The sequence below is a fragment of the Balaenoptera acutorostrata genome, chromosome 16 (genome assembly GCF_949987535.1).
Source record: "Balaenoptera acutorostrata chromosome 16, mBalAcu1.1, whole genome shotgun sequence".
NCBI classification, from domain to species: Eukaryota; Metazoa; Chordata; class Mammalia; order Artiodactyla; family Balaenopteridae; genus Balaenoptera; species Balaenoptera acutorostrata.
This window is the reverse complement of record NC_080079.1, coordinates 11,637,871-11,653,207: the sequence shown is the minus strand read 5'-3', so window position 1 is coordinate 11,653,207 and position 15,337 is coordinate 11,637,871. Positions and strand designations below refer to the sequence as shown.

At 36.8% G+C, this 15,337-nt stretch overlaps 1 protein-coding gene across 2 annotated transcripts in view; it reads right to left on the bottom strand.

Moving 5' to 3' along the window:
* Nucleotides 1–15,337, bottom strand: part of MCMBP (minichromosome maintenance complex binding protein) — a 70,578-nt gene that overhangs the window by 29,514 nt on the left and 25,727 nt on the right. For both annotated transcript variants that reach the window (XM_057530345.1, XM_057530346.1), the window contains exons 5-6: nt 7,396–7,497; nt 2,042–2,186 (exon numbers count right to left, since the gene is read on the bottom strand). In XM_057530345.1, coding sequence (XP_057386328.1) covers nt 2,042–2,186; nt 7,396–7,497 — 247 coding nt within the window. The remainder of the gene's footprint in view (nt 1–2,041; nt 2,187–7,395; nt 7,498–15,337) is intronic.

Genomic DNA, 15,337 nt, shown 5'->3' with positions numbered 1-15,337 from the left:
CTTGACATCTTTGACCCAAGGAGTACATGGGTCTACTGACAACAAAAACACCTTTGTAGAACATACTTCTTTCTACTTATTAAGTAGAATAAAACCATATAGCAATAAACTCATTTACCAAACATCTATTAATGTCCACTATGTACCAGGAATCAGACTAGTTGCTGGGGATACAAAAGATCATTTAAAGATAGCCTCTACCCCTAAAGTAGTCACAGTTTAGGGCTGATAACTAGTTAGAATTAAAATATAGCTTCCCATACCACACAATATTGCTCAGCAATAAAAAGGAATAAAATATTGATATAAGCAACAACCTGAATGGATCTCAAGGGAATTTTGCTGAATGAAAAAAGCCAATCTACAAAGTCTATATACTACATGATTCCATTTATGTAACATTCTTAAAATGACAAAATTACAGGGATGAAGAACAAATTAGTGGTTGCCAGGGGGGAGGTAGAGAGGCAGGAGAGGTGGGTATGATTATAAAAGGGCAACATGAGAGATCCAGGTAATGAACTGTTCTGTATCCTGACTGTGGTAGTAGTCACATGAATCTACACATGTGATGAAACTGCATAGAACTAAATACATACACATGCACAAAAATAACTGCATGTAAAAATGTGAATTCTGAATAAGGTCTATGGACTATATCAATATCCATTTCCTGGTTATGATATTCTACTATTAATTATGCAAGATGTTGACCCAGATGAAACTGGATCAAGTATATACAGGATCTCTCTTATGTTTTACAACTGCATGTGATTCTACACTTATCTCCAAAACAGCTTAAAATATATATACAGCCTGAGAGATTGCCTAGAAACCAACAAACAAGGTAAACTTTACATACATAATGCATTCAAATGTATTCAAAAGCCCTGAAAAGTACGATATTCAAACAAAAGGGGCAAGAAATAGAAAGAAGCATCAACAGATAAGAGAATTACCATATGTCTTGGATTCTAATATGTTATTTATTGTTATGATACACTGTTAATTTTAATAAACATTTGGGGGGTGAGTGGAGAAAAAGAACACAATCACATTTGTATACATTTACTATAAAACATTCCAATTTTAAAAACATTAAAATATGCCTTAGCATTAAAGAAATATGGTAGTATGAACTTATAAAGTAGAATAATATATGATTAAATGAAATTCAGTAGTAAATCTTTGTTTACCATTGATTGTTATATTTGCCCTCTCAACCCATCCTTCACATTCAAATTAACTAGACTAATTTGTTTTTACCTCCTCTGCCTTTAACTTGTCCTTGGATTAAAGATGCTGAAGAGAATGACTGGACACAAAAGGAGAAATAAAGACAAACTTATCTACCTGCCATATGAAGGAATTCAGTGCTCATAATAACTGTGATTGGCGAAATCAATAATGATATATACTAATTTTGAAATTCTCTGATTCTCTTAGAAAATTTCAACTTTTGGTCTCCTTGTTTTAATCAGAATTGTGTTTTAATCAATTTTAATACATAAACCACTACAAACTTACATAAATAGAACAATCAGAACTGTGACTATTCTAAGGGTTATTTGCTTTGAAGTTTAGGAGTAAGAAATCCAGTATACCACAGTTACACATTTTTCCTCCAGTGTTTTCAGTCTTACTAATTAAAGCATCACTATTCCAAAAAGAAAATAAGGATGTTTCAGATATAAATAAGTCACTTCTACAGTAGAGTACTTCATATTACTTAAAAGCTGAGATTATGAAGAAAGATAAAAGACCTTTTCCAGCTACCCAAATTGAGACCCTTAACAACTGACAGTAGAGTAGCCACTTCTCACTAAGTGATGCCTAACTGATCAATTATGAAGCACAGTCTGACCAAAGAGTAACTGTTCAAACTCTCAAAACTGTCTATAATTCTGATAAACCTCAAAGCAAAGTTGTCAAATCACTGCCAGCTCCTGAATCTAGAGCTACATGATACAACAATTAATTCTGAATACGAATCTACTGCAAGAGACCAGAAGTCTAGCGAAAGCCCAATGGCACACACTACCTGCTTCTCTGGCACCCGCATGCTGCTCTTTCTGTTTATTCGGCTGTAGGTCCATATCTTCATCATCTTCATAACTCCTCTTGTGACGACTGGGAGTGTAGGATGTTGAAGGGCTGACTCGAGCTTGGTTTGTATTAACATAGGCGTTAAATGAAAGGTTAAGGAAAGATTTTCATGAACTGGGGAATATCGTTAAGTTACCCTACCTAGGTGACTAATAAAAGACTATTACTTTGGCAGTTTGGTTAAAATAAAAATGTATTTTTAAAAGAAGGTTGATGTATACAATAAATAAGCTATAAGGATATATTGTACAGCAGCGGTCCCCAACCTTTCTGGCACCGGGGACCAGTTTCATGGAAGACAACTTTTCCCGGACGGGTGTGTGTGTATGGGGGGGATGGTTCAGGCAGTAATGAGAGCGATGGGGAGCGGCAAAATGAAGTTTCCCTCGCTCACCCGCCGCTCACCTCCTGCTGTGCGGCCCAGTTCCTAACAGGCCACGGCCCAGGGGTTGGGGACCCCTGTTGTATAACACAGGGAATACAGCCAATATTTTATAATAAATATGGAGTATAATCTATCAAAATTTTGAATCACTATGTTGTACACCTGAAATTAAAACACTATTGTAAATCAACCACACCTCAATTTTTTAAAAAACCCAGAATAACAAAAATTTCTTTTTAATAAAAGAAGGTTGAACTTCCAGTTTGGGTCATAAGAATTAACAGCTCAAACTTATGCCCCCTACCTTGCTGTAAAGAACTGTAAAACTGATCTCCCAAGGCAACAGAAATAAAAGCAAAAATAAACAAATGGGACCTAATCAAACTTATAAGCTTTCACACAGAAAAGGAACCATAAATAAAATGAAAAGACAACCTATGGACTGGGAGAAAATATTTGCAAAAGATGAGACCTACAAGGGCTTAATTTCCAAAATATACAAACAGCTCATACAACTCAATAAGAAAAAAACAAACAACCCAATCAAAAAATGGGCAGAAGATCTAAACAAACACTTCTCCAAAGACGGAATATAGAAGGCCAACACGCGCATGAAAAGATGCTCAACATCGCTAATTATTAGAGAAATGCAAATCAAAACTACAATGAGGTATAATCACTTCACACTGGTCAGAATGGCCATCATCAAAAAGTCTACAAATAGTGCTCGCTTCGGCAGCACATATACTAAAAAAGTCTAAAAATAATAAATGCTGGAGAGAGTGTGGAGAAAAGGGAACCCTCCTACACTGTTGGTGGGAATGTAAATTGGTGCAGCCCCTATGGAAAACAGAATGGAGGCTCCTTAAAAAACTAAAAATAGAGTTACCATTATGATCCAGCAATCTCACTCCTGGGCATATATACAGAAAAGACAAAAGCTCTAATTTGAAAAGATACATGCACCCCAATGTTCAAAGCAGCACTAGTAACAATAGCCAAGCCATGGAAGCAACCTAAATGTCCATCAACAGATGAATGGATAAAGATGTGGTGTGTATACACATACACACACACACACACACACACACACACACACACACTGGGATATTACTCAGCCATGAAAAAGAATGAAATAATGCCATCTGCAGCAACATGGATGGACCCAGAGATTATCATATTAAGTGAAGTAAGTCGGACAGAGAAAGACAAATATTATATGATACCACTTATATGTGAGATATAAAAAAATAGTACAAATGAACTTATTTATAAAATAGAAACAGACTCACAGACATAGAAAACAAACTCATGGTTACCAAAGGCGAAGGGTAGGGGCTGGCGGGGGAGGGATAAATTGGGAGTATGGGACTGACAGATGCACACTACCATATATAAAATAGATAAACGACAAGCATTTACTGCTTAGCACAAGGAAATATATTCAATGTCTTGAAATAAACTATACTGGAAAAGAAACTTTAAAAAAGAATACATATATATATATGCATAACTGAATCACTTTGCTGTATACCTGAAACTAATACAATATTGTAAATCAACTATACTTCAATTAAAAAAACAAAAAACCTGTAAAACTGGACAAAAGGCATGAAGCAACTGTTTTCAGACTTTGGACAACAAGGAACATAAGGTTATGATCCTTGAATGAGAAGAAACACCACAGGTAAACTCCACATTGTCCCCAGCTCTCTCAGGGGCATATTCCAAATTGCAGCAAAGGGAAGTGGAGGTTCTGCTCTTGCTGGTAGAGAAAACAGAGCACATAGCTCAGGGCTACTGAAGCAACTGGAATTTGCAGAACTGTTAGAGAGGAAGGAGCTGCAGATAGAGCCCTGGGAGAGAACAGCTGCTGCTTGGTTGGGAGCTTAGCAGAGATTCTGGAAGTTGTACAATACTAGAACTGGACCCTGCTGAGAATCACGAGACCCGGTGAGATAGCACATCTCGCAAGTAAGGACTACATCCTACACTGTAAGTGACACTCATACCTACCTTAACAAATCCCAAAACCAAGCCTTGACATGATCAAAGTGATCCACTTAAATTACCTGCCTGCCAGAACAAAATTCAACATTCTTGAAGACAAAAGTAAACTTTCAACAGTGCTGTATATCAGCATAAGTAATCATAACACATGATTAATTATGTGAAGAAGCAGGAAAGTATGGCCTATAAGCAGGATTTAAAACAGTATCAATAGAAAAAAAAACAACAACCCAGAGACAACCTGGATGTTGGAATTAGCAGACAAGGGCATTAAAAAGCAACTCCAAAATTTACAATTTTAAAAGAAAAGATGAGGACTATCATCAGAAAAATGGAAACAAAGAAAAAGAACCAAATGAAAATATCTAGGGCTTCCCTGGTGGCGCAGTGGTTGAGAATCTGCCTGCCAATGCAGGAGACACGGGTTTGAGCCCTGGTCTGGGAGGATCCCACATGCCGCGGAGCAACTAGGCCCGTGAGCCACAATTGCTGAGCCTGCGCGTCTGGAGCCTGTGCTCCGCAACGGGAGAGGCCGCGACAGTGAGAGGCCCGCGCACCGCGATGAAGAGTGGCCCCAATTGCCGCAACTAGGGGGAGCCATGGCACACAAACGAAGACCCAACGCAGCCAAAGATAAATAAATAAATAAATTAAAAAAAAAGAAAAAATCTAGAACTAAAAAATAAAATGGAAAAAAAAACCCTCAATCACCTGAGAACAATAATAATTAGTCTACAATCATGTGATTTGAGCCCCAGAAAACGAGAAAAAGATGAGACTGGGACAGAAAAATATTTGAAGAAATAATGGCTGAAATCTTCTGAAAAATATCAACCCACAGGTCTAAAAGCTCAATAAAACCCAAGCAAGAGAAACACAAAAAACCCAGACATGGGCACACCATAGTCAAGCTGCTGAAAACCACAGAGAATATTAGAAGCAGCCAGAGGAAAATTAAAGACCCATTACATACAGGTGACAATGATAAAAATGATAGCTATCCTTTTATCCAAAAACAATGGAGGCCAGAAGACAATGGAACAATATTAAAGTGTTGAAGATGGGAGATACCTGTCAATCAAGGATTCCATAACCACTGGGAGAAAAAAAAAGGTTCTACAACCACTGAAAATATCCTTCAAAAATAAAGGTGAGGGACCTCCCTAGCGGTCCAGTGGTTAAGACTCCATGCTCCCAATGCAGGGGGCATGTCGATCCCTGGTCAGGGAACTAAGATCCAGCATGCTGCACAATGCAGCACCACAACACACACACACACACACACACACAAAAGGGTGAAATAAAGACATTTTCAGTTGAAAAAAAGCTGAGAAAATTTATCACCAACAGATCAGTACCTAAAAAAAAAAGGCTCAGTGAAATGATTCCAGACAAAAACAAAGCCAAAAAGAGCTAGAAATGATAAATATTTATGCAACATAAAAGATGTAATTTTTCCCCCTCATTTCTAAATTTATGTAGGAGACAACTGTTTAAAAGATAAACAGAAGTATATTATTGTAGTGAGGCTCAAGGATCAAAGAAGAAATCACAAAGGAAATTAGAAAATATTTTGAACTGAATGAGAGTAAAAACAAGTCAAAATTTGTGGGATCCAACTAAAGCAGTAATTATAGAGAATTTTATGGCCTTAAATGCTAATATTAGAAAAGGAAGATATGAAATGAATGATCTGCACACTAACCTTAAGGTTAAAAAAAAAATTAAAACCATTACTAAAAACGAAGGAAATAAGAGCAAAAATCAATGAAATAGAAAACAAAAAATTAAAGTAAAAAGTTGATTCTCTGACAAACCCCTAGCAATACTAATCAAGGATAAAAGAGAAAAATAAATTAACATTTTGGAAATGAAAGATCATTGTTAGATATCCCTTAGACATTAAAAGGAAAATAAGGAAATACTATGAAAGTTTTATGTCAATAAATTCAAGAACTGTGATTCAATGATTGTGAAACATTCCTTGAGAGATACACAAATTTATCACAACTGACACAAAGTATCTGTTAAAAAACTGATTTAATAAGTTAAAATCTCATCAAAAAAATGCCTGGCCTCAAACTGGAAACAACCCATATGTTCATCAATTGGAGATTATATAAACAAATACCATCAGCAATAAAAAGGAATGAACTATGGATACACATGGATGACTCTCAAATGCATTATGCTGAATAAAGGATATCAGACACAAAAGACTATATGTTATATGATTCCATTTGTATGACATTCAAGAATACGTAAAATTAAGCTATAGTGAAAGAAATCAGAGCAGTCGGGGGAGGAGGTGGTGACGGGAAAAAAGCACAAAGTTCTTTACTTCGATGCATGTGCAAATTACAGGTGTATGCATTTATCCAAACCACTTAAGTATACCTTTAAAATCTGTGCATTTCAGTATGTGAACTATGCCTAAAAAAATTAGTAACTAAAAAAAATAAAAATGAGAATGAGATGTCTCCACAATCTCTCAAAAGAAGAAACATGTTTCCCCTTAATAAAATTAGAATGAGTTCTAATTTAAAACTAGTTTTTTTACTTAATGATTGTGCAACTCTCTTTTTCAGTCCCTTTAAATCCACCTCAATCTTTTAAACAGTATTTCACTAGCAGAATGCACCATAATTTTATCATTTCTCAGTGATGAATACTGAAGGTTGTTTTACAGATTTTCTTGTTTAGGACAAAGGAAACATATTTTATTAAAATAAAGCCAAGCTCTATAAATGAAGAATAATTTTCTTTTCCAGCTACCTTCACTGAGGTAAAAAGACTAAGTTTAAAAAAAAAATCAAAATGTGAATTGTGGTCTCTTCAATTAAGAAAATAATCAGTAACCATTCAACACATAAGAAGGTTCAGATAAAGGATATTTCTTTTACCCACGTGGATTCTCCCGGCACTGGAACACAATAGAAAGTCTGTCTTTCCAAAGTGGTAGTTCGTGGAGAGTTTAAATCAACTTCTTGCTGAGGCTGTGATGTACACAAAATTTTATTTTATTAAAAAAATTTATTAAAAAAACTTTAAAAATTAGCAACCATATTTCCATGTTATTTATAAAAATCACAGTAAATACTTTCATATTAAGAGTTAATTAACAAGCAACTACTAAATCTAAACTATCATTTTTGAAAAGAAAACGGACATAAAATTATTTCAAAGGCAATAAGCAATATAGTACCTTCCTTCAAATCCAAATATACAGCACCCTAGGTTACAAAATTAAATCCCTTTGAATATTAATCAGAGTGAGGCCTCCCAGAGGTCCTCATTTCAGCACCAACACCGGCTCTATCCAACTGTCTGCAAACTCCAGTGCTGGATGTCTCAGGCCAAACAACCAGTAAGACAAGAATACAGCACCACCCAACAAAAAGAGAAAAAAAAAAAAAAAGAAAGAAACAACAGACCAAATAAATGAAGATGAAATAGGCAACCTACCTGAAAAAGAATTCAGAGCTATGATAGTAAAGATTATCCAAAATCTCGGAAACAGAATGGAGAAAATACAAGAAACATTTAACAAGGATCTAGAAGAAATGAAGAGCAAACAAACAGTGATGAAGAACATAATTACTGAAATTAAAAATACTCTAGAAGGAATCAATAGCAGAATAACTGAGGCAGAAGAATGGATAAGTGAGCTGGAAGATAAAATGATGGAAATAACTGCCAGGGAGCAGAATAAAGAAAAAAGAATGAAAAGAATTGAGGACAATCTCAGAGATCTCTGGGACAACATTAAATGCACCAACGTTCGAATTATAGGGGTCCCAGAAGAAGAGGAAAAGAAAGGGGCTGAGAAAATACTTGAAGAGATTACAGTCGAAAACTTCCCTAACATGGTAAAGGAAAGAGTCAATCAAGTCCAGGAAGCACAGAGAGTACCATACAGGATAAACCCAAAGAGACACACCGAGACACATATTAATGAAACTATCAAAAATTAAATGCAAAGAAAAAATATTAAAATCAGCAAAGGAAAAGCAACAAATAACATACAAGGGAATCCCCATAAGGTTAACAGCTGATTTTTCAGCAGAAACTCTGCAAACCAGAGGGAGTGACAGGACATACTCAAAGTGATTAAAGGGAAAGGCCTACAACCAAGATTACTCTACCTGGCAAGGATCTCATTCAGATTCGATGGAGAAATTAAAACCTTTACAGATAAGCAAAAGTTAAGAGAATTCAGCACCACCAAAGCAGCTTTACAACAAATGCTAAAGGAACTTCTCCAGGCAGGAAACACAGGAGAAGGAAAAGATGTACAAAAACAAACTCAAGGAACAGGATAGAAACCCCAGAGATAGATAAACCCACACACATACTGTCACCTTATTTTTGATAAAGGAGGCAAGAATATACAATGGAGAAAAGACAGCCTCTTCAATAAGTGGTGCTGGGAAAACTGGACAGCTACATGTAAAAGAATGAAATGAGAACACTTCCTAACACCATACACAAAAATAAACTCAAAATGAATTAAAGACCTAAATGTAAGGCCAGACACTATCAAACTCTTAGAGGAAAACATAGGCAGAACACTCTATGACATAAATCACAGCAAGATCCTTTTTGACCCACCTCCTAGAAAAATGGAAATAAAAACAAAAATAAACAAATGGGACCTAATGAAACTTAAAAGCTTTTGCACAGCAAAGGAAACCATAAACAAGATGAAAAGACAACCCTCAGAATGGGAGAAAATATTTGCAAATGAAGCAACTGACAAACGATTAATCTCCAAAATTTACAAGCAGCTCATGCAGCTCAATATCAAAAAAAACAAACAACCCAATCCAGAAATGGGCAGAAGACATAAATAGACATTTCTCCAAAGATATACAGATTGCCAACAAACACATGAAAAGATGCTCAACATCACTAATCATTAGAGAAATGCAAATCGAAACTACAATGAGGTATCACCTCACACCAGTCAGAATGGCCATCATCAAAAAATCTACAAACGATAAATGCTAGAGAGGGTGTGGAGAAAAGAGAACCCTCCTTGCACTGTTGGTGGTAATGTAAATTGAGACAGCCAGTATGGAGAACAGTATGGAGGTTCCTTAAAACACTAAAAATAGAACTACCATATGACCCAGCAATCCCACTACTGGGCATATACTCTGAGAAAACCATAATTCAAAAAGAGTCATGTACCACAATGTTCACTGCAGCACTATTTACAATAGCCAGGACTTGGAAGCAACCTAAATGTCCATCGACGGATCGAAAGAAGATGTGGCACATATATACAATGGAATATTACTCAGCCGTAAAAAGAAACGAAATTGAGTTATTTGAGGTGAGGTGGATGGACCTAGAGTCTGTCCTACAGAGTGAAGTAAGCCAGAAAGAGAAAAACAAATACCGTATGCTAACACATATATATGGAATCTAAAAAAAACCAACAAAACCCAAAATGGTCATGAAGAACCTAGGGGCAGGACGGGAATAAAACCACAGAACAACTAGAGAATGGACTTGAGGACGTGGGGAGGGGAAAGGGTAAGCTGGGACAAAGTGAGAGAGTGGCATGGACATATATACAATACCAAATATAAAACAGATAGCTAGTGGGAAGCAGCCGCATAGCACAGGGAGATCAGCTTGGTTCTTTGTAACCACCTACAGGGGTGGGATTGGGAGGGTGGGAGGGAGGGAGACACAAGAGGGAAGAGATATGGGAACATATGTATATGTATAACTGATTCACTTTGTTATAAAGCAGAAACTAACACACCTTTGTAAAGCCATTATACTCCAATAAAGATGTTAAAAAAAAAACCCAAACAATTAAGAAAATGGTAATAGGACCATAAATATCAATAATTACCTTAAATGTAAATGGATTAAATACTCCAACCAAAAGAAACAGACTGGCTGAATGGATACAAAAACAAGACCCATACATATGCTGTCTACAACAGACCCACTTCAGACCTAGGGACACATACAGACTGAAAGTGAGGGGATGGAAAAAGATATTCCATGCAAATGGAAATCAAAAGAAAGCTGGAGTATCAATTCTCATATCAGACAAAACAGACTTTAAAACAAAGACTATCACAAGAGACAAAGAAGGACACTACATAATGATCAAGGGATCAATCCAAGACGATATAACAATTATAAATATATATGCACCCAACATAGGAGCACCTCAATACATAAGACAAATGCTAACAGCCATAAAAGGGGAAATCAACAGTAACACAAAAATAGTAGGGGACTTTAACACCCCACTTTCACCAATGGACAGATCATCCAAAATGAAAATAAATAAGGAAATACAAGCTTTAAATGACACATTAAACAAGATGGACTTAATTGATATTTATAGGACATTCCATCCAAAAACAACAGAAAACACTTTCTTCTCAAGTGCTCATGGAACATTCTCCAGGATAGACCATATTTTGGGTCACAAATCAAGGCTTGGTAAATTTAAGAAAATTGAAATCGTATGAAGTATATTTTCCAACCACAATGCTATGAGACTAGGTACCAATTACAGGAAAAAAAACTGTAAAAAATACAAACACATGGAGGCTAGACAATATGTTACTAAATAACCAAGAGATCACTGAGGAAATCAAAGAGGAAATCAAAAACTACCTAGAAACAAATGACAATGAAAACACAACAACCCAAAAGCTATGGGATGCAGCAAAAGCAGTTCTAAGAGGGAAGTTTATAGCAATACAATCCTACCTCAAGAAAGAAGAAAAATCTCAAATAAACAACCTAATCTTACACCTGAAGTAACTAGAGAAAGAAGAACAAAAATACCCCAAAGTTAGCAGAAGGAAAGAAATCATAAAGATCAGTTCAGAAATAAATGAAAAAGAAACGAAGGAAACAATAGCAAAGATCAATAAAACTAAAAGCTGGTTCCTTGAGAAGATAAACAAAATTGATAAACCATTAGCCAGACTCATGAAGAAAAAAAGGGAGAAGACTCAAATCAATAGAATTAGAAATGAAAAAGGGGGGCTTCCCTGGTGGCGCAGTGGTTAAGAATCTGCCTGCCAATGCAGGGCACACGGGTTCGAGCCCTGGTCTGGGAAGATCCCACATGCCGCGGAGCAACTAAGCCCGTGAGCCACAACTACTGAGCCTGCGCATCTGGAGCCTGTGCTCCGCAACGGGAGAGGCCGCGACAGTGAGAGGCCCGCGCACCGCGATGAAGAGTGGCCCCCACTCGCCGCAACTGGAGAAAGCCCTCGCACAGAAACGAAGACCCAACACAGCCAAAAATTAAAAAAAAAAAAAAAAAAAAGAAATGAAAAAGGAAACGTAACAACTGACACTGCAGAAATACAAAGGATCATGAGAGATTACTACAAGCAACTATATGCCAATAAAATGGACAACCTGGAAGAAACGGACACATTCTTAGAAAAGCACAACCTTCCGAGACTGAACCAGGAAGAAATAGAAAATATAAACAGACCAATCACAAGCACTGAAATTGAGACTGTGATTAAAAATCTTCCAACAAACAAAAGCTCAGGACCAGATGGCTTCACAGGCGAATTCTATCAAACATTTAGAGAAGAGCTAACACCTATCCTTCTCAAACTCTTCCAAAATACAGCAATGGGAGGAACACTCCCAAACTCATTCTATGAGGCCACCATCACCCCGATACCAAAACCAGACAAAGATGTCACAGAAAAATAAAACTACAGGCCAATATCTCTGAGGAACATAGATGCTAAAATCCTCAACAAAATACTAGCAAACAGAATCCAACAACACATTAAGAGGATCATACACCGTGATCAAGTGGGGTTTATCCCAGGAATGCAAGGATTCTTCAATATACGCTAATCAATCAATATGATACACCATATTAACAAACTGAAGGATAAAAAACCATACGATAATCTCAATAGATGCAGAAAAAGCTTTTGAGAAAATTCAACACCCATTTACGATAAAAACCCTCCAGATAGTAGGCATAGAGGGAACCTACCTCAACATAATAAAGGCCATATATGACAAACCCACAGCCAACATCGTTCTCAATGGTGAAAAACTGAAACCATTTTCTCTAAGATCAGGAACAAGACAAGGGTGCCCATTCTCACCACTATTATTCAACAGTTTTGAAAGTTTTAGCCACAGCAATCAGAGAAGAAAAAGAAATAAAAGGAATCCACATAGGAAAAGAAGAAGTAAAGCTGTCACTGTTTGCAGATGACATGATACTATACACAGAGAATCCTAAAGATGTTACCAGAAAAATACTAGAGCTAATCAATAAATCTGGTAGAGTAGCAGGATACTAAATTAATGCACAGAAATCTCTTGCATTCCTATACACTAATGATGAAAAATCTGAAAGAGAAATTAAGGAAACAATCTCATTTACCACTGCAACAAAAAGAATACCTAGGAATAAACCTATCTAAGGAGACAAAAGACCTGTATGCAGAAAACTATAAGACACTGATGAAAGAAATTAAAGATGATACAAACAGACGGAGAGATATACCATGTTCTTGGATTGGAAGAATCAACATTGTGAAAATGACTATACTACCCAAAGCAATCTACACATTCAGTGCACTCCCTATCAAACTACCAATGGCATTTTTCACAGAACTTAGAACAAAAAATTGCACAATTTGTATGGAAACACAAAAGACCCCAAATAGCCAAAGCAATCTTGAGAAAAACAGAGCTGGAGAAATCAGGTCTCTCGGGACTTCAGACTATACTACAAAGCTACAGTAATCAAGGGTTTCCCTGGTGGTGCAGAGGTTAAGAATCCACCTGCCAATGCAGGGGATACGGGTTCGGGCCTTGGTCCAGGAAGATCCCACATGCCACGGAGCAACTAAGCCCGTGTGCCACAACTACTGAGCCTGCGCTCTATAGCTCCCGAAACACAACTACTGAAGCCCACGTGCCTAGAGCCTGTGCTGTGCAACAAGAGAAGCCACCACAATGAGAAGCCCGCGCACCACAACGAAGAGTAGCCCCTGCTAACTGCAACTAGAGAAAGCCCGCGCACAGTAGCAAAGACCCAACACAGCCAAAAATAAAATAAATAAATTAAAAAAAAAAAAGCTACAGTAATCAAGACAGTATGGTACTGGCACAAAAACAGAAATATAGTTCAATGGAACAGGATAGAAAGTCCAGAGATAAACACATGCACATACGGTCACCTTATCTTTGATAAAGGAGGCAAGAGTATACAATGGAGGAAAGACTGCCTCTTCAATAAGTGGTGCTGGGAAAACTGGACAGCTACATGTAAAAGAATGAAATGAGAACACTTCCTAACACCATACACAAAAATAAACTCAAAATGAATTAAAGACCTAAATGTAAGGCCAAACACTATAAAACTCTTAGAGGAAAACATGGGCAGAACGCAGACATAAATCACAGCAAGATCCTTTTTGACCCACCTCCTAGAGAAATGGAAATAAAAACAAAAATAAACAACTGGGACCTAATGAAACTTAAAAGCTTTTGCGCAGCAAAGGAAACCATAAACAAGATGAAAAGACAACCCTCAGAATGGGAGCAAATATCTGCAAACAAAGCAACGGACAAAGGATTAAACTCCAAAATATACAAGCAGCTCATGCAGCTCAATATCAAAAAAACAAACAACCCTATCCAAAAATGGGCAGAAGGCCTGAATAGACATTTCTCCAAAGAAGGTATACAGATTGCCAACAAACACATGAAAAGATGCTCAACATCACTAATCATTAGAAAAATGCAAATCAAAACTACAATGAGGTATCATCTCACACCAGTCAGAATGGCCATCATCAAAAAATCTACAAACAATAAATGCTGGAGAGGGTGTGGAGAAAAGGGAATCCTCTTGCACTGTTGCTGGGAATGTAAATTGATACAGCCACTACGGAGAACAGTAGGGAGGTTCCTTAAAAAAACTAAAAATAGAACTACCATATGACCCGGCAATCCCACTACTGGGCATATACCCTGAGAAAACCATAATTCAAAAAGAGTCATGTACCACAATGTTCACTGCAGCTCTATTTACAATAGCCAGGACAAGGAAGCAACCTAAGTGTCCATTGACAGATGAATGGATAAAGAAGATGTGGCACATATATACAATGGAATATTACTCAGCCACAAAAAGAAACAAAATTGAGTTATTTGTAGTGAGGTGGATGGACCTACAAATACCGTATGCTAACACATATATATGGAATCTTAAAAAAAAAAAAAAAGGTTCTCATGAACCTAGGTGCAGGACAGGAATAAAGACACAGACATAGAGAATGGACTTGAGGACACGGGAAGGGGGAAGGGTAAGCTGGGATAAAGTGAGAGAGTAACATTGACATATATACACTACCAAATGTAAAATAGATAACTAGTGGGAAGCAGCTGCATAGCACAGGGTGATCAGCTTGGTGCTCTGCCACCACCTAGAGGGGTGGGATAAGGAGGGTGGGAAGGAGGCTCAAGAGGGAGGAGATACGGGGATATATGTATGCATATAGCTGATTCATTTTTTTATACAGCAGAAACTAACACAACATTGTAAAGCAATTATACTCCAATAAAGATGTTAAAGGAAAAATGAAAAAAAAATTAACTCCCTTTAAATAAACATGTTATTTTATTAAATTTTTTCAAAGACAGTGTTCATGGTAATCCCACTGTCTCTCTCATAGAAAGCTATCAGAATTAGCCCATTAAATAGGAATTAAGTGAAATGCTCATTACAAGGTAGCTCTGAGATGAGATTTAAAAGTCAGATACTATTCCTTAGAAAAGGCATATTCTCTATTTCAA